General features: G+C 46.9%; 1 protein-coding gene across 3 annotated transcripts in view; it reads left to right on the forward strand.

Moving 5' to 3' along the window:
• KMT2A (lysine methyltransferase 2A) overlaps positions 1 to 19,432 on the forward strand; it is a gene marked incomplete at its 5' end in the record, with an annotated part of 45,913 nt that continues 26,481 nt past the window's right edge. The window contains 10 exons of one of the 3 annotated variants that reach the window (XM_082778092.1): positions 16 to 387; positions 9,328 to 9,397; positions 10,771 to 12,471; positions 13,012 to 13,439; positions 14,661 to 14,838; positions 15,088 to 15,322; positions 16,098 to 16,162; positions 16,945 to 17,313; positions 17,929 to 18,002; positions 18,834 to 18,962. In XM_082778092.1, the coding sequence (XP_082634218.1) occupies positions 16 to 387; positions 9,328 to 9,397; positions 10,771 to 12,471; positions 13,012 to 13,439; positions 14,661 to 14,838; positions 15,088 to 15,322; positions 16,098 to 16,162; positions 16,945 to 17,313; positions 17,929 to 18,002; positions 18,834 to 18,962 (3,621 nt within the window). Of the gene's footprint in view, positions 388 to 9,327; positions 9,398 to 10,770; positions 13,440 to 14,660; positions 14,839 to 15,087; positions 15,323 to 16,097; positions 16,163 to 16,944; positions 17,314 to 17,928; positions 18,003 to 18,833; positions 18,963 to 19,432 lie in introns of all 3 variants that reach the window. The other 2 variants (XM_082778091.1, XM_082778090.1) reach the window with 2 other exon arrangements.

Here is a 19,432-nt window from a genome sequence, read left to right on the forward strand (position 1 = left end):
CGCCTCACAGTAAAGATGGCGCACAGCGGTCGGTGGCGCTTCCCTGCCCGGCCCGGCAGCGGCGGCTGGGGCCGCCGGGGGCTGGGGGGCTCCCGGCTGCGGGTCCCGGCCGTGCGCAGCCTGCGAGCCGCCGAAGCGGCGGCGGCGGCGACGGGCGAGGGAGGGGAGCGCGGCGGCGGCGGCCCGGGCTCCGGCGGGGCGGCGGGAAGCGGGGGAGGCGGGGCAGCGGCGCCGGGCTCCGGCGGCGGCGGCGGCGGCGGCGGCTCCGGGGGCCCCGCGGCCGGGCTGGGACCGGGCTTCGACGCGGCGCTGCAGGTCTCGGCCGCCATCGGCATCAACCTGAGGCGCTTCCGCGCGGCCTGCGGGGCCGAGGCGGGCAGCGGAGAGGTGAGCGGGGCCGGGAGGGAGGGAAGGGAAGGGAAAGGAAACGAAGGGAAGGGAAGGGAAGGGAGAGGAGGGCGCGGCGCGGCCCGGAGCGCGGGGCCCGCTCCGCCACAGCCCCGCTCCGCCCCGCTCCGGGCACACCCCCCCCTTGGCCGCGCGGCCCCCTCCGGACACACCTACCGCTGCCACCGCTCCGTGCCGTGCCTGGGGAGTGCACAAAGGGGCCGGGAGCCCGCCGGGGGGGGTGGCGGGCACCCAGCCCCCAGCGCCCCCCCCCCCCCCCCTCCTCGTCCTCCTCCTCCTCCTCCTCCGCCGCCCTCCTCCGCGGTCCCTCCCCGCGCACGCGACTTGCCGCCGGTGTCCTCCCCACCGACATCGCCTCCTCCATCAGCCGCCTGGCGACGAGGCCGGGAGGGGGGCGAGGCTCGGAGGCAGCCCCAGGAGGGTGAGGGGGGAGAGGGGGGCGAGGGGCTGCTCTGCTCCTCCCGGCAACGGGAAGAACGGGGGTGGGGGGGTGAGGAGAGCCCCGGGTGTTGCGCGGCACCTGCGCCCCCCCCCTCCACCACCACCACCCCCGGAAGGATGCTCCGAGGGCTCCGCCCCGGCCTGCACCGGGAGCAGACGGAGCCCGGAGGGGGGCCCCGGGGGGTGGCAGCCACCGGGGCTGCGAGCTCGGGCCCTCCCGGTGCTCCCCAGCCCTCCCCGTGCTCCCCCTCGCCGCCCCAGGATGCGCGTTTCGCGCTGCTGCCGCTTTGGGGTTTTGTTTTCCTCCCCTTTTTTTTTTTTTTTTTTTTTTAATTTTTTAATTTTTTTTTTTTTTAATTTTTCTGAGCCGTTCTCCTTCCTGCCTTCGTTTTCGAAGCCTTCCTCGAGCAGGCGGGCAGGCAGGCAGAGCAGGAGTAACGCCAGCCCACCCGCTGCCAGAGCAGGGCAGACATGATGGGGCCGTGCTGCTCTCGCTACGCGCTGCAGCGCTCCCGGCCCGCGCTTCTCCTTTCGCAGCATTTGCCAGCCGGGTCCTTGCTCTGGCAGGAAGATCCTCCGGTTCCTTTGTACGAGGAAAGGGCTTTTGGTGCTGAAAGGCTCCTTCTGCCTCCGCTTTAAAGGCGGACTGTCAGGTGCAGAGCGTGCGAGGCTGTGCTTTGTGGATCTGTCGCCCTTTTAAGAAGCAGTTGCTTTCCTTTTTCATCGCTGATGATATTGGAGGTTATGAAGGCATGTACAGGAATATTGTTTACTTCTGGGCTTGTTTTCGGTGCTTCTTGGTAGGTAAGGTGAAGTGGAGCTCAGCTGAGCTCAAGCATCTCCGAGCTGCAGCGTTCCTGGTCCAGCAGCAGCGATGCTTGGGGGGGGCTGGATTTACAAACTTAGAGCTGATCTGGGAACGCTGCTAACTTAATGAACGCGGTAGTTACAGCTTCAGCTCGGGCTGCCTGCTAGCATCCCTTTTGTTTAATACAAACACCTTGAAGATGGTTGTTTGCTGTATTTGTAAACTGCTCTGCTTGTAATAGCCAAGGTTGAATGGGATTTGCTGTGCCCGGTTGAAAGAAGTTAGTGTCTCTCGAGGTAGTTCAGTGGCAGCAATGACTGAAACCTCGCTAATGCATCTGACCACAGAGTTAACAACTTGAAAAGGTTGTGTTTGGGTTTTTGTCCTTTTTTGGTGTTTTTTGTTTGTTTTTTTTTGGGGGGGGGTCAGCAACCTGTTGTGTTTCTTTTCTTTCCTTTTTTTTTTGATGACATTGGATCTTTCTTTATTATTTTTTTGTTGTTGCTCCCATTGCATTTGCCTTAAAGCATGCCTTTGCATCTCAAAAGTCAAAGGCATCTTTGAAAGATCTGTGGCAGTTTTGCTTTTAGGGCATCTTTGCTTCAAAATAGTTGAAATACGTTCTTGGCACCAGCAGCTAATGAAGGAAATATCTCTTGGATCTGAAGATCTTTTTAGGTTTTCTATTTAGCTATTGAAACCTGTCAAATATTATATACAGTGGGAAATAAGCTCAGTGGCTGGTTGTCTGTAGGTTGATACCGATCTTACTGCTCATGGGCAGGGAAGGAGCAGACCCAGCATCCCTTGTCCTGCTGTGAAGTTGCAGTTTCCTCGTGTTGGGGTGGACCAGGAGCAGCTGCTCTTGAGCACTGGGGGGTCTCGTTGGCTCAATTTTCCCATTGCTGATACAGGATTGTTTGGTTCCTTCTCTGATGCTCTAGAAACCAGGTATTTAAGCGGTAGGAGCAGGGGATGTGCAAAGAGCCCTGGTACTGCTGGGGACTGAGTGTGTGGGTTCCACCTGCAGCCCTTGAGGAGCGGGTGGCTGCATGGTCACCAAAGGAACATGGAGGAAGCTGTGTTGTGCTTCACATATATGTTCTGCCACCTTTTGGGGTGGTTGGTTTGTTCCCGAGTGGTGTGTTGCATCCTGGCCCTGCCTATCTGCTGGAATTGTGCATTAACAGAAGAATCTGGTGGGATATAACAGAAGAGTAGAAGTCAAGAGCGAGTATTTCACTCAGTCTTTCTCGTCTCCCTGGACGTTTTGCAGAATGTAGTGGGCTTGATTTCTAATACAGAAGTATCTGAATTTGGGGATGTCGCTGCATATCCCCCAGATTTTTGATGATTTTGTATGAATACTTCTGTTTTAGTTCAGTTTTTCACTGAGTTATCTCGAAACCAGCTAGCGTTAAGGGAGCAGCATTATGGTGTTTGATTTTGGCATGGCAGGAGCCGGCGGGGGGGGATTTTGTGCTTAGTTAAACTATAACTGCTTGAGAACAGCGGCATTGGTACGGTGTGATGGGAGTGATGCCTAAGTGCTAAGGGGAATTTGATGGTGTTTTCCTGACTTGTCGTGTGCAGTTTGTGACAAGGGAAGTCTGTGGAGGTGCTGTCTGCCCGGTGCAGTTGTCATTTCAGAGCTCCCTGCCCGTCCCGGCAGTCTCACCGGAGCTTTGGCACGGTTATTGTGCTGTCAGGTGTGCGGTGACACTTCCCCTCAGAAACCTGTGTCAGGCCAAAAGTCAGCACCGAGCTGCAGAGCCTTGGGGGCTGAGGTGCCATACAGCAGCACTGACAGCATCCCTCATAGCACTGCTGCCATTGCCCATGGACCAGGCTCCTTTACGAAGCAGCTCTTAGCCCTGGATGTTCGCTGGTGGCCGCCTTGTTTTGAAACAGCACCAGTTCCACGTGCTGGGAGGAGTGGCTGCCGCCTCCCTGCCTTGCTTAACGCCGGAGCTGAGCGTGGAGATGAGTTATTTTTCACGTGGGCATTAAAATTCTGCCTGCCTCGGAATTCCCTTTCCTAATTTGATGTTGAATGGTCGCTGCAAAGCCGCCTGGGTGTTTGAGCTGTGAAGTGAGGATCAAGGTGGTGTCACTCCTCGCAGCAGGTAAGGCAGCCTCGGATGGAGCAGCAGTGCACACCCACCCCTTTGCTCCAGGGGCTTTTGGACATTGTTCTGCCTTCAACTGGAAAATTCACAGGGCAGATTCTTGCAGGATTATGTTGCACTGCCCTTCTGTTATTGTTGTTATTAGTGGTGGTGGTGTTATTATTATTATTTATTGTAATCAGAGTGCCATACTACAGATCTTACTGCATCACATGTGGTGGAAATGAAAAAAAGTCTTTGTGTCTCGGTCAGTTGTTCATCCTTCAGCTTGCTCAGCTGGCTTTCAAGTTCTTCCCAGTGGAGGCTGCATCCTCATCCTCCTGACGGGCTGAGTGCACGGGAGCAGTGCTGCTGGCTTCCACGAGCGGGCAGGGAACGTAAAGTTGGATTTACCCGAGTAAAATGCATGCAGCACCTCCTGCAAGGCACCCCCATCTCCTCCCTGGGCCGAGGGTTGGTTGGGAAGGGGCAGGCAAAGGGACTCAGCGGGGAGATGCTGCACCTGGCTGCTGTGTTCAGCACTGGGGGCCACTGAGTGAAGGACAAGTGGGATGCTTCTTGAGCAGCTGCGTGCTTTGAGCTAGGTGGCCGTGCTGCACAAGCCCCTGAGGCTTTTCCCTCGCTGCGTTTTCCTGTCAGTGTGGAAGTTGTCAGGGTTCAGCCCCGTGCACAGCAGCGGGTGAGTTCCCAAGCATCAAGCTGGGGATGCTGCAAAAGGGATCACAAAAGAAGTGATCTTTTTTTCAATGTGATGTGAACTTTTTTTCGTTGAAACGAGCCAGAAAACGTAGCCCAGCCTTTGAGATACTTCAGTAATCCAAAGTTTGCTGTTGTTGAAGCTGTTTGTGCATGTGTGAGATGTTTCCAGGCACTAGTTGGTGGCAGTAGTGGTACTGGAAGCTCACTGCAAGCAAAACAGGAGCATTTCTCAGGTGCTTTGAAACATGTTCCTGTTGTGGAAGTGGAAACGAGAATTGTTTGTGTGGAGAGCCCGAACTGATGGAGCCGGGATGTGCAACACGTGGCCTGCTGGTGTGAGTGAGTCCTCTCTGCTGTCTGGGAACGGTGCTGTGCCGCCAGGAATCGCTGCTGAAGCCTCTCCCTGAGCTACCGGAGGGTTCTGCCTCCCACTGGAGCTCCGAGTGCCCCCGGTGCTCGTCCCAGGGGCTGCTGTCTGCTGACCCCAAGGATGCCCGTTCCCCCCAGCACAGCCCGGTGGGTGTTGTGGTTCCTGCCAGCAGCTCGTCTCCTTCCGAGAAGCTGAGGTGCTGCGTAACTGGGGCTGAAATCAAAAGGGTGAATAGGAAGATAAAGCAGTGACTTGATCAATGCTTCCTTTAAAATGAACTAAACCTTTGTGAGAGCCATTTGGGCCAGGCCGTTAGGTGGATCAGGACACCGGCACCGGGGGGCAGTTTGGCATCTGGGGCCGGACTTTCCCCTGGGACCTTTAATCAGAAATCCTTAGCAAAGCAGTTTTGTTCAAGGGTTCTGGTAGATTGTGTTGAGATAGAGATGTGCTTGGGAGTTCTCAGTTCTTGCAGTAAGCAGGGGACTTCAGGAGAAGCCTTTGTTGGCCTGCTCGGAGCTTTAGGCTGCTGTGGGGATGGATGCAGGAGCTCTGCTGACCACCAGGAGCTGGCCCCTGCCTGCTCAGCGAGCCTTTGTGCCTTGCCCGAGAGGCGAGCCTTGCCTTGATTTATAATCCCCAGCGACCTTTTGGTGCTGCATTATTCTTTCCCAGGTAAATGAGGTCATGTTCAAACCCATGATGGTTTTTAATCACTCTCCATCTGTCGTGCTTTACGGCGACTTCTGGAAAAACTGGAGTGCCCGTTCCTGCTTCGTTTGCCCCAGAATTGAATTTTGACTTCGGACCGGCCGACGGGGTGGCTGAGCCTTGCCCGTGCGTGCTGGTTTTGGGGCCTTCTCATTCACTCATCGTTCTGCCAAGCTACGAGGCCAGTGATATGGGCAGGAGCAGCACGGAACAAACCTAAATGACGTACAGCTCTGGCTGCTTCTCGCTGGAAATGAAGCCAAAGGAATTCATTTTTTTTAAATCTATTTATTTATCAATCTGTTCATCAATCCCATTGGAAAAGTAAAACAGAGTCATGGGATAGCCGGAGTTGGAAGGGACCTGCAGTGATCAGCTTGAGAATAACGCAGGTTCCAGCTGTGGGGTAGGGCGTACAGCTGGCAAAATAGAGCAGGTTGGTTTAATAGCCTCAGACAAAATAATAGTCCCAGATTATTATTATTTTTTTTTATACAAAGGCACTTCTGGCAGCTACTGTAACGTAGCGGCAGGTGCAGTTCAGGACTCTTGGACAGCTCTTTTATCTTATTGCTGGGAGCTAACACCTCTGCAACTTTGTTACTGCAAGGGAGGTTGGTTTTAATTGCAAGCTTGTAAAAGTTTTGTGTATGTAAGGCGGTGACAAACTTTCTTCCCGTGTTAGGGCTCTAGTGCCACCACCGACAGAAACCTGAAGCAGAGGGGTTGCCCTCAGTGCTTGGAGCTGTGTCCCTCGGTGCTCTGTAGCAGGCAGGTCACACACGGCTCCACTAAGGCTGGTTTTATAGAACGGCTTTTTCCAGTTCCAGCAGTGTTTTGTGTCTGATCACGACGTGGTTCTCGCTGTTCTTTAAAAGCTGCAAGTTTTAAGTGCCCAGAGACTGCGTTTAATGTTACGGGCATCTCCGTTTTTGCTGCCTGAGGTTTGCAGTAGTTCACCACCAGCAGATGTCATACACACGGAGGTCGAGTGCCACTAACTGGTCTTGGAGCGAGGTATTATTTTAACTGAAGTTAAACTTGCCTCTCTCAGCAGGGATAGGCAAGTTATTCGGTCTTGCAAAGTCTGCATCTGTTACTCTTCTGGGGAAAAACACCAATACATATCCACGGACACATGGTGTCGTGTATTTTAAACGGTCTGTTGGAGATGTGATGAGAGCAGATCTGCCTTTGCTGACGAGGCTGGAGCTGCAGAGGTGAGGGGTGAGTTCCTGCAGAGGTGAGGGTCGGTTCCTGTAGACGTGTGCCTTCCTTCCCCCTGCAGCACCGTGCATCTGGAACCAGGGCTGCTCAGCACCATTCCCATGCAGCCAGTGAATGAAGCGTTGGGGGGTGTTTAATTGGAGCTGAGCCTTCAAACTGAATTGTTCCGTGGAAAGAAATCATTGCTATATTTTCCACCAAGTGGCCTATAGGATCAGTAGTTATTGTTAGCCTTCCTCTCAGCAAGGAGATGCATTTTCTTTACATTTAAGTTTGGCTCTGTGAAGAGCACTCTGCTCCGGAGCCTGTAGCTGGCTGCTTGTTTCTCATACTTCCTCCCTAGCTCGAGTGCGTGTCTGTCTTAGTCCGTGAGGAGGCAGATAAGGTTTCAGGCGAGCAGGATGCAAACAGGTAAAATACAGAGCAGGCCAGGTAGGTGCACAGCGAGCGCTGCTGGCTGGGGGTGGGATTGGGTGGTGGAGCAGTGCCGGTGGCTGGGACTTGGTGGCAGAAAGAGCACTGCAGGCAGCATGGAGCATCACTTGGTGATCTGTTGAGAAACAGGAGGACAAGGAAGAAATAATATAAAGATTTTGTAGTGGGAGCGACAGTTAATTTAACAGAGATGTCAGAGGAAGAAAAGAAGGAGGGTGAAACCCATCGCAAGGCCAGGAACGGGGTGCCGATGGCTGAACTCTGAAGGGAGGATGGTGTGGCACGGAGGGCAGGGGCTGAACCAGGATTTCAGAGATCTGCAGCTCGGTCTGCTGGAGCAGCACTGCTCTTGGGCAGCTCAGCACTGCCGTGCAGCACACTCCCTGCCCTGACGTCTGCAGTTAGAGCTGAGGTATTCTTCCCAGCTCTTGTTCAGGAGGCTGTTGCTTTAACAATCTCCTGCTTGTGGCGTTGAATTCTGTTTTCCTGGGGAAAGCGTGCTCACACATACACAAGTAAGCGTTATTTGTATGAATATTTGGCCTTTCCCCATGCCTAAGATGCACGATGTGCGCGTTGTGTCTTTGAGAGCTCTGCAGGTACCCCTCTTGGTAGCCTAATGCGGAAAAAATCGCTCAGGGTGGGCGGCCGTTCCCGATACCCTTCTGAACCTCTCCGTGCCCACGCAGCCTGCGGCTTCTCTGCCTGCCGTCTCTGCCTCGCTGTGGAGAGCGTTTCAGCCTGATATCTCAGCAAGCAGCATCCCCTCTGCTGGCGCCAGGCCCCTTCCCCGGCCGCAGCCCTGCGCACGCTGTTTACATCTCGCCGCGCGCCCACGTGCTGTGGGAGCGGCGCTGGGCGTGCGGCGTGGAGCATGCGCTTGGCAGCCTTCAGCCACGGCTCCCTTCTCAGCCGGGTGTTACAGGCGGCGTGCAGCCGAGCCGTGGCACCTCCAGAGCAGAGCAGGGAGCCGCTTCCGAGCACGCAGCCGGGGCGTGCGGCGCTTGAAAGGAGCGAGCAACACGTGGCGTGGCCGGCCTCCGAGGAGAGAGGGGATTTAAGAAAGGAGGACGTAGCTGCTTGAGGTGAAAGTGCATCAGGAAACCTGGGTTGGCATGAAAATGGATTGTCGCAGGGTTTGGTGGCACGGCATGAGGTTTTACGCTTCTGCATGCTCCCTGGAAAAAATGGCTTAGTCTGCACAGAGCGCCCGTAGCATCAAATCGGAGTATTGATGGGCTTTGCTGCATCAAAAAATGTCATTTCATAAATCAGCTGTCACTTCAAAAATCGATGTTTTCTAGCCTGAGTTTGTTTCCTAGCTGTGTTGCGCCTCAGGTCAGTGTTCCTCTGTTTGTAACCTGCACCTGGCCTTCTTACAGCGCTTGTTGCAGTGGTTTTATTCCCGAGTCTTCACAATTTCTGTCATCTCTGTCAGGTTAAAAAAACCTTTAAAATAGAAGGAAGAGGCCCCGAAACTGTACGCTTCCTTGCAGAGGCTGTGAGCACTGCTGTTGGCTCTGGGAGCAGGGGCAAGGCCTGTGGGGAGAGGCTGCAGGGAGCAGAGGCCCTGCCGAACCTCCGGGGCACTCGGGCTTACTTAGAGACCTCGGCTGCTGCTGGGCCTCCTCCGGTCTCTTAAATGAGTTTGGAAGAAGTTATTCTACAGTGGTACTACAAAAATAAACGCGGAGATGTGTGCTGGCTGTTTGCTTGTTTAGCTCAAGTAGCTCCTTAGGGTACTTTGACCGCTAGCCCATGGAGTGATCTGTTCTTGGTGCTTTGACACGAGCAGCAGATTTGAGGCGTTAAAGGATTGTTTTCATAGGAACTTGTCCTCTCTTTCCCCATAACTCCTCCTCATCGTCTAGTTGTAAGCTATAACTGCTTTTTTTATGTATACAAATACATACATATTGATCTATCTATAAAGAAAAGTGGTATTTCCTTTTTAGTAATTGTTTGCTTGAAGAACAAATGTGTGTACGTTACCTGGGGAGAGAAAATCTTCTAGCATCTCTTCATGCCTTGATAACGGTTAAGTGTGTTTAAATGTTAGTATCCACATCCTCCAATTTCCATCTATTTATCTGTTGCAGGATGAACAGTTCCTAGGTTTTGGTTCAGATGAAGAAGTCAAAGTACAAAGTCCCACCAGGTCCCCCACAGGTATGTGCATGCAGCAGGAACGGATGTTGTCTGAGTGTGCTGCTTTGTGGTGGTTTTGTCGTGTCTTTCCTGTTTGTTGTTTCAAATCTCTTCCACCATCAAGGCCATAACCACACTTTGGATTCAGCTTAGCTTGGGATGCTGTCATTGTGGTGTTCTTAGATCTGATCTGTTGCGGAACAGGGAAGTGCTGAGTAAAAGAGTTATACTGATGAAATTGGTATCTGAAACCTGAAGTCAGTGTTTTAAAGAGGCAGCTATCTTAATGGTTAGGATCTAGTTTCAGGAATGTGTTCAGCTATGGGTAGACAGAAGTAGTCACGAGGTGCAAAAGTAAACATTTCTTTACAAAATTCCATTTAAGATGCAGTTGGAACAATTTAATCTTAAGAAACAGTAATAAAAAATCCCATGTAGAACATGTTAATATTTTTCAATAAACTCATCTCCTGTAACTGGAACCTTCAATTATATATTTTTTTTAACAAAACAAATACAGAACGCTTAAGGATAAGCTATAGTTCTTGTATTTTATTTTTTTTTTTTTCAAGAAACTTTCTAAATGTAGGATCAAAGCATGACGGGATGCACACAAACGAGTTTGGTTTTGATTTAGATTCTTGTCAATAAATGCTCTCACCACAATACTCTACTTGGTTTGGCCTTGCCAGCAAGTTCTGTTGTGGAAAGCCATACTAATAGGGTGTTTCAGATGAAGAATGAAGTACATTGTCAGAGCTGTGTGAAGACCCAGAACTGGAATAGCTGGGTTGGTGGGTATGGAGTGAAATGCATTGGTAGAGGTGAGTAATCAAGGCATGCACATCTGCTTGATCCTTCCAACTGCAGTCCTGAATGCTAAATGTATTTCAGAACTAAAACCATTTTTTTAGTAAGATACCTTACATCAGCTTCCCCCTGTATGTTGTTCTTGCCTTACTGACGTATCCATTAGATGGATGGCACTAGTGAAGAGGGACTTCTTTTTTCTCCTTTCAACTGTGATCCGTTTTGTTCTGTTTAAAATAATTTTTAGTGCATTTGAAACATTACAAATCTGCTTATGAATTACCATTCTCTTTTGCCATTGTATTGATGGTGGTTTTGTGCAATGGCATATGTGGTTGTTGTAGAAAGGCAAGCTTGCATTTAAAAAAAAAAATTATCTAAATCTCCTTTTTTACAAGAAGAGGCTTGTGAAGGAGGTCTTTACATGGATTGATCAATTTTTTGTTTGTTGATGAACTGAAAAGTTTTTGGCAATTTAGTCGTGATTTATGCGGAGTAAATACTTGTGTGACCTGGATAAAGCTGAGCCAACACTTAGAGAAATAAATTTAACGTGTCCTCTCCATTCTCTACTTCCCTCATAGTTAAATCTAGTCCACGAAAACCTCGTGGGAGGCCCCGGAGCAGTTCTGACCGAAGTTCAGCTGTACTATCAGACTCTTCATCAGTGTGTTCCCCTTCAAGCAAGTCTGAAACCACACCCATGGAGAAAGTAAAGAAGAAGGAATTGAAAAGTGGGGAAAAAAGACGAGGAAGACCTCCAACACTTACTAGCGTGAAGTTCAAATTGTCACAAGTCAAAGGCACATCAGATATTCAGAAGGGAAGCAAAGAAGAAAAAGAGAGTCTGAAAAAGATCAAAAGGTCGCCATCCACTACGTTTCAGCAAGCAACTAAAATTAAGAAATTAAGAACTAGTAAACTCTCTCCACTGAAATCTAAATTTAAGCCTGGGGCAAAACTTCAGATCGGGAGGAAAAGCGTTCAGATTGTGCGCAGGAGAGGGAGGCCACCGTCTTCTGAACGTTTAAAGACTTCCTCAACCTTAGTCATAAATTCGCAGCTGGAGAAACCCCAAAGGATACGTAAAGAGAAGGATGGCACGCCACCTCTCACAAAGGAAGAAAAGACTGCTGTCAGACAGAGTCCGCGCAGGATTAAGCCTGTTAGGATTATACCTTCTACAAAAAGGACGGATGCAACAATTGCTAAGCAACTCTTGCAGAGGGCTAAGAAGGGGGCGCAAAAAAAGATTGAGAAAGAAGCAGCCAAACTGCAGGGCAGAAAGGGGAGAACCCAGCTTAAAAATATCCGACAGTTCATTATGCCGGTCGTAAGCGCTATCTCTTCACGGATTATTAAAACGCCCAAACGGTTCATTGAAGATGAAGACTATGACCCTCCTATTAAAATATCCAGACTAGAATCCACACCAAACAGCAGGTTCAGCGCTACTTCTTGCGGATCCAGTGAAAAATCCAGTGCTGCTTCTCAGCATTCATCTCAGATGTCTTCAGATTCCTCGCGGTCCAGCAGCCCTAGCGTTGATACGTCTACAGACTCTCAGGCTTCTGAGGAGATGCAGACGCTTTCTGAGGAACGCAGTAATACTCCAGAAGTTCACACACCTCTGCCTGTTTCTCAGTCCCCTGAGAACGATAACAGCGATAGGAGAAACAGAAGGTTTTCGATAACGGAAAGAAGTTTTGGCCAGAGGACTGCTAAAAAACTCTCAGCCTTGCCAAGTGTGCCGCAGCAGCAGTCGTCGTCCTCTCCTCCTCCCCCTCTGCTCACTCCTCCCCCACCACTACAGCCCGCTTCCAGCATCTCAGACCGTACTCCTTGGCTCATGCCTCCTACCATACCGTTAGCCTCCCCCTTTCTTCCTACGTCTGCTGCACCAATGCAAGAGAAACGGAAATCAATTCTGCGAGAGCCAACGTTTAGGTGGACTTCTCTAAAGCATTCCAGGTCAGAACCACAGTACTTCTCATCAGCAAAGTATGCCAAAGAGGGGCTTATTCGCAAACCAATATTTGATAACTTCAGACCCCCACCACTGACACCGGAGGATGTTGGCTTTGCATCTGGCTTCTCAACACCAGGTGCTACAGCTCCAGCACGGCTGTTTTCTCTTCATTCTGGAACAAGATTTGATATGCACAAGAGAAGTCCTCTGCTGAGAGCTCCGAGATTCACTCCAAGCGAGGCCCACTCCAGAATCTTTGAATCTGTAACTTTGCCCTCGTCGGTTGGTCGAACCACTACAGGAACCGCTGCAACAGGTGTCTCTTCTAGGAAACGAAAGAGAAAAGTGTTTAGCCCTATCCGCTCAGAACCCAGATCTCCTTCGCACTCCATGAGGACAAGAAGTGGGAGACTTAGTACCTCTGACCTGACAACTCTCACCCCACAGTCTTCTGTATCTTCCTCATTAACTAGCATTTCTGTTAGTTCTCTTGCCACTAGTGCCTTAAATTCAACTTTTACTTTTCCTTCCCATTCCCTAACGCAGTCTGGGGAATCAGCAGAAAGAAGCCAGAGACAAAGGAAGCAGACTAGCACTCCAGCAGAGCCTTTCTCATCTAGTAGTCCTGCTCCTCTCTTTCCTTGGTTCACTCCAAGTCCCCAGACAGAGAGAGGCAGAAACAAAGACAGGGCGACAGAGGAACTGTCCAAAGATAAAGACGCTGATAAAAGTGTGGAGAAGGACAAGAGCAGAGAGAAAGACAGAGAGAGAGAGAAGGAGAACAAACGGGAGTCAAGGAAAGAGAAAAGGAGAAAAGGGTCTGAAATTCAGAGTAGCTCTGCTTTGTTTCCTGTAGGTAAAATGCCCAAAGAAAAAGTTGTCAGTGAAGATGTTGCAGCATCATCTTCTGCAAAAAAAACTGCCGGGCGGAGGAAGTCTACAGCAATAGATCCCGTGGCAGATGTTTCTACTGCTGCTCTGGTAGATACAACAGCCATCAAAACCAAAACATCCAAGAAAGGTAGAGGGGGGTTGGACAAATCAGATCTGGACCTCAGCCCCACTGTGCCATCTTTGGAGAAAGAAAAAGCTCTGCGTCTCTCTACTCCTTCATCAAGCACTGTTAAACATTCCGCTTCCTCCATCAGCTCTATGTTGGCTCAAGCAGACAAACTGCCGATGACTGACAAAAGGGTAGCCAGTCTTCTGAAAAAAGCAAAAGCCCAGCTGTACAAGATTGAGAAGAGCAAGTCCCTCAAACAAGCAGATCAGCCAAAAGCACAGGTATTTTTTTCCCGTTTTTTTTTTTCTTTATTCACTTTGAATTTGCACTGACAGTCACACGTATCTTTCATATCGTGAATGTGAAGAGTTAATGTGCCAAGCTAAGTAGCCATTAGTGCAACAGATGGTAAATGATACAAAAATGAGAAGGCATGGGCAGAAGTTGAGGGGGAGAGAAAGCTACTGTTCAAGGGGGAGCTGCGTGCATTTTTAGAGAACAGTGCAGTGGAACTGTTCATTAGGTTTCTCTGTGTAAATCTAAGCAAAGTAAGCATCAATAGGCATTTTTAAAAGCATGGTTCTAGCAAACTGCTATAGTCTTTCTAAAGATGAGTTGATCTTGGTCTCTCTCTCTCTTTTAACTTTACCCTATGATGATCTGATCTGTTACTTATGGGAAGGAGTAAAATCCATTGGGGTTTTGCATCTGCTTGGAGGACTGCTTCCTACTGCTGGCTTCTCTTCCCTCTCCCCATTTCCCCCACCCCAAAACCACTGTCTTCTGCAGTCCTTTTTAGCTGTCGGAAAGGTAGATGTTTTCTGATAGAAACACACTTTCAGGGAGGATTTTCTTTGTTCGTTTTCCCAGATAATGTTAGTGTTGAAAATTAGTGCATATTTTAAATAAAGAATTCTTAAGCTTTTGTCCCCGGAAAGAATAAATGTGTGCTTCTGGATGCCTGGCATGTTTATACTAAGAAGCCCAAGCCCTTGCAGTTAAGTCTTTGGGTGGAATTCTGTATTAGGAAATATGTTAGAATCCTATGTTAAAAATGTGAAAAATGGTACTAAAATGCTGCATTTCTTTTATCACCTCAGTAAACACTATCCCCTCATCTTAAAGGTTTGCTGCTACAAAATCGATCTGACAGATCAGTTAATGCTCAATGTTAGTCTGTTTACCCTAATTCCAGTCAACTCTGAATTTCTGATGTCAGTGCCCTAATAATGTATGGCTTCATGAGTGAGTTCACTGTCCAGTAACAGGTAGAAACTTACCTTGTAATTCCAAATGAGTAAAACTTCTTGTCCTTTTGAGTTTATCCTCCCTTGGATATCCAAGGCTTAGAAGGCTGATAGTCTTTACTTTTATCCTGACCCTTACAAAATGCAAGCGGAGATATAATTTAACTCTTTTTAGGTTATTTAGAAGTTTTTGTATGTGGCCCGGTCTCGTTTTTGTACCTCTCTTAGGAATACTGTCTGTTTTCTGAAATCTAGGGACAAGAGAGTGATTCATCAGAAACGTCAGTCCGAGGACCACGAATAAAACATGTTTGCAGGAGAGCAGCTGTTGCACTGGGTCGTAAGCGAGCCGTGTTTCCTGACGACATGCCCACTCTGAGTGCCTTACCATGGGAAGAGCGAGAGAAGATACTGTCTTCCATGGGGAATGATGGTAGGTGAAGACTTCCAGTTTTCACTTGTGGATTCACAGAAGGTCTGCTTTGACTACTTGGGTTAGTGGCATCTCTAATAAATATGGCTACATCTGAACCTGTAAAGATGAGGACATCGAGCAATTAACAGGGGATAGTATATTAACTTACACTTAATAGAAGAAATTCCATGAGCTCATTAGATGCTTCTGAAACGTTGTATGACTTCAGTGAATTCACATTAGATTTTTTATTATTTCTTTTGACAGATAAGTCATCAATAGCCGGCTCAGAAGAGGCAGAACCTCTTGCTCCACCTATCAAACCAATTAAGCCGGTAACCAGAAACAAGACACAGCAAGAACCACCAGTGAAGAAGGGGCGACGGTCGAGGCGCTGTGGGCAGTGTTCAGGCTGCCAGGTTCCAGAGGACTGTGGTGTCTGTACTAACTGTCTGGACAAACCCAAGTTTGGTGGGCGTAATATAAAGAAGCAGTGCTGCAAGTAAGTTTGTGCATGTGAGAAATTCTTCAGCTAATTCCTATGCAGAGTAGGATGAGCACATCCACATTCTGAGGTAGGAAACAACAGATTTAACCCTGTCGTGCAGGCCTGGAATGAATTTGGCCTGGGCTGAGGGTGGATCACAGTAAAAAGCAATTAAAAGCAATTTAATTGAGGAGCATATATCTAGAATCAAGGTGTGCTTTTATGACCTTCTTTTTCTGAAGTTCACTTATACCTTATTCTCCCCACTTTGAAGAGCCTGGCATAGCACTGAAAATCATCTGGAATGAGACATGAGAAAAATAGGAGTTGAACATTTAAAAACTTGATTACACCAAATCTATCCCAAACCATATAAGCAGAGCAACTATTTTTTTGGCTGAAATGACCTCATTGTGGATTACATAAAAACTACTGTTGAGAGAGTTTGATGTGGTTTTGGAGTTCTTAGAAGTATCCTGATATTACTTAAATGCCAATACTGAAGAAATTGAATTGATAAGGGATTCATTAGCGAATCAGTTATTACATAAGCAGCTTTATTAACCGCAAAATTGTGTTGAGAGTTCAGAAAACAACATGGAAAATACAGGAAAATAATATTCTTTTAAATATTATTATAAATATTCCCTCTGAAAAAGGGAAAAATAATTTGAAGAAAGGGAGTGTATTGATGATAGCTTAAAAAAAAAAATTGAATATTTATGGAATTCTCTCTGTGCTTGCATTTTTCTTCCAATATGTGATTACACAACATATTCTTTCTTTGTAGGATGAGGAAATGTCAGAATCTACAGTGGATGCCTTCTAAAGCATATCTCCAGAAGCAAGCTAAAGGTAGGCTGAAAGATTTGGCTCAAGTGTAGGATAAGAAAGAAATGTTCCTATCTTAAATTGCTTTTTATGCTGTCATTGCAACTACACTGAGCTATGAAAGTTTAGTGTGAAATTAAATGTTAACAGGGAACCTGTCTGTTCTGCTGTTGTCATATGAAAGTTGTAGGAGAAACGTGAGTACAGACAGCGTCCGTAATCCATAACTGTCTTTTTCAGCACTAGAATTGTAGTTTCTCCTCCCTTTTGTAGGGAACTGCTGCGGATAGCTGATCAGTCTCCCCTCAGCACTTCAGGTGAACCAATTCTCAGATATTTCTGTTTCTGAACGACATGGGGGCTGATAAATCTCTTGGCACTTCCTTGTCTCTGACATCAGGCTTAAGTGAGCCACCGTATGTATTTTGCTAAACCCCTGCATCCTGGGACTGGACCTCTGGAGGTCTGCATGTTAGTGTGACAGTGGCCAGGTGGCTGTCTTGAATTCCCTAAACTTTTCTATGCTAAGTCTGCTTTCTCTTTTGCACAGTTAAGCTGTGAAGCTGCATTACCACATAAGTACTTTGCTTACCAGTCTGTCAGGATAGAGGCCCACAGTATTAGAACACAGGTTGTAATATAAGACAAGTACATTAATTTTACTGACTTTTTTTTGGATGAGTACAGTTATTTCTTCAATTGAATGAATAATCAAAATGTTTGTTTCCTAATCTTAAAAGTGCAGTGAACTATTTGAAGTTGCGCAGTTATAGCTGCTTTAATCTATTGATGCTTTTTCTTTGTAGCTGCAAAAAAGAAAGAGAAGAAATCCAAGACGAATGAAAAGAAAGAAAGCCATTCTGGAAAGAACCAATTGGACTCTGGACAGAAACAAACTCCTCCAACTATTTTATCAAGAGAAGACAATGCCATAAAGAAGAGCAGTGAACCTGCTCGTAAGCCAGTTGAGGAGAAACACGAGGATGGGAATTCCTCTACTCCTCTGTTGGAGCCCAAACAGGTCCCTGCACCTGGTGCCAGAAAGACTGGCAAACAAACATCTCAGCCAGTACAGCTCCCTCCTCAGCCTCCAAGCTCAGGACCTTTGAAAAAAGAAGCTCCTAAACTTACCACTTCTGAGCCTAAGAAAAAGCAGACTCCACAGCCAGAAATAGGTAAATGGGACTGTTTATCTTCAATATGTTTGAGTCATGTTAAGTAACAGTAGTAATACTGCTAAAATCTGTTGGATTTTAAAACTGATAAATGCTTTATAACCTGGTGAAATTAAAGCAAATTATTTTGGGAATTTTGCTTAGAACTGGCTTTCTTTTATTGTACTGCATTATACATTGGGACGGGAAGAAAGATGAACACCTTTAATGTGATTTTTAGTCATTTAGTCTTGGCAACCTTGAAGTATATTTTCAATGCTGTGAAGTTTACTGACTGTTTACAGTCTGAATGTGAAACAAGAATGTAATTTTTTCTACTACAAAAACATAAACTACTATTGCACATAGTACAGAACAGCATGGAAAGTGAACAAAAAGGCAGCTCCAGGACTTCTGTTGCTTTACACCTGGAACACTTCAGACTTTTAGCAGAGCAAGTTCAACTGGCCACACCTTGCAGAGACTGCCCCAGTCATAGTTGGTGACCACCAATGACGATGGGAAAATTCCAGTCTAAAATTCATCTCTCATTACACAGCTGACTTTTTCCCTTTTCTTCTCCACAGGTTGCTGTTAGTTACTTGAAATACTCATAATTTTTCCCCCCCTTCCTAGGCACAGAACAAAACAAACAGAAAAAAATTGCTCCCCGTCCAACTTTCCCTGTGAAACAGAAACCAAAAGAAAAGGTGAATACTGCTTTTTGTACACAGTCAATAAATTTTGAGAACCTGAATCTTTTGTCTATCTAGAAAGTAAAACTGTATGACATAACCCTTTTGCTTTTTACTTAAAATATCTATAGGAATTCAGTTCTGTCGCTTTTCCTTGGGATGCTGATTTAAGACTGATCTAGCTTGACTCCTAACGCTACTCAAGATCTTTTGTGGTATTTAAAAAGAAAGACATTTTCAATCCTATCAAAGAGGAACATGTAGACTCCTGTGATTTGAGCAAGTTATACAGATGTTAGGCTTTACCTTATGTCAGTATGTGGGTACAAAATTACCTGCCACATGTCTATATCCAGCTTAGGAGTTAATTTGTTCTAAGACTTGTATGTTGTGGAGTGAAGGCCAGGTTGTCCATTAAAAAATAAATAAATAAAGAACTACCTTTGTCTTAGAAACAACTTCATTATGGAAAAAAATAGTTCATATATTTAAATCTCAGAGATAAATGTATAGGTAGGTACAACTTATACCCAGAGTTGCCCTACTGCAGCAAATTAAAAAACCAGCACTGATAATATAGAGAATAACACGATGCTAGGGGAAAATGCAGCAAATTGAATTAGAAATTTAATTGTGTGTGGAATGCTCTTAAAACTGATTGCAAAATGGTTACTTTCTTGCAACTCGTTAATTTTGTGATGGTTTGGCTGTGGGTTTTTGTTGTTCTTGGTTTAGGGTGTTTGTTTTGTTTTGTTGTATATGAATTATGTGTAGTGTTTAATGTAAATGCTGTTTAAGCTTTAATGTTTGGGGTTGGGATTAATGCAGGCTCCTTTACTTGACTAGGAAAAGCCCCCTCCTATAAGCAAGCCAGAAAGCAGCACGCTGAATTTGCTCAGTACTCTGACTAATGGGAGCAGTTCCAAGCAAAAGCCACCTACAGATGGAGTCCACAGAATCCGAGTGGATTTCAAGGTAGAGGACAAAATGTTTTAAGTATTTGAATATTAACTGACTCTAAACACTGGAAGTAGAGTCCCTCAAGAATGCTGACAGTGACTTCTAAGTTTGTATGTCTGGTCCCGTTCAGTGAGAATTGTAAATAGGAACCTTTCTGACATGAATGACTTTTAGAAGTTTGTTATGCCTTTTTTTTTCTTATAATTAGAGTACTGGATGAAGAGAGACTTTAAAGCTTTAAACCTTAACCCTCAATGTGAGGATGAGCAAGAATTTGAGGTTTATGAAGAATTATTCCATTAAGATGGAACTATAAAAACCTTACCTCAACTTGAGTCAACAAGATTTGGGGAAAATGTTAGTAATTTGTAATTCACAATACTTTGGGTATATCTGGGGTTTTAAACTGATAAATCATGTATTATTTTTTTTTACAGTGTTGAAATAATAAAAATTAACATTTTCCTAATAATTTTTCAGTCCAT

This window comes from Aythya marila (assembly GCF_965140915.1).
Source record: "Aythya marila genome assembly, chromosome: 23".
Taxonomy (NCBI): domain Eukaryota; kingdom Metazoa; phylum Chordata; class Aves; order Anseriformes; family Anatidae; genus Aythya; species Aythya marila.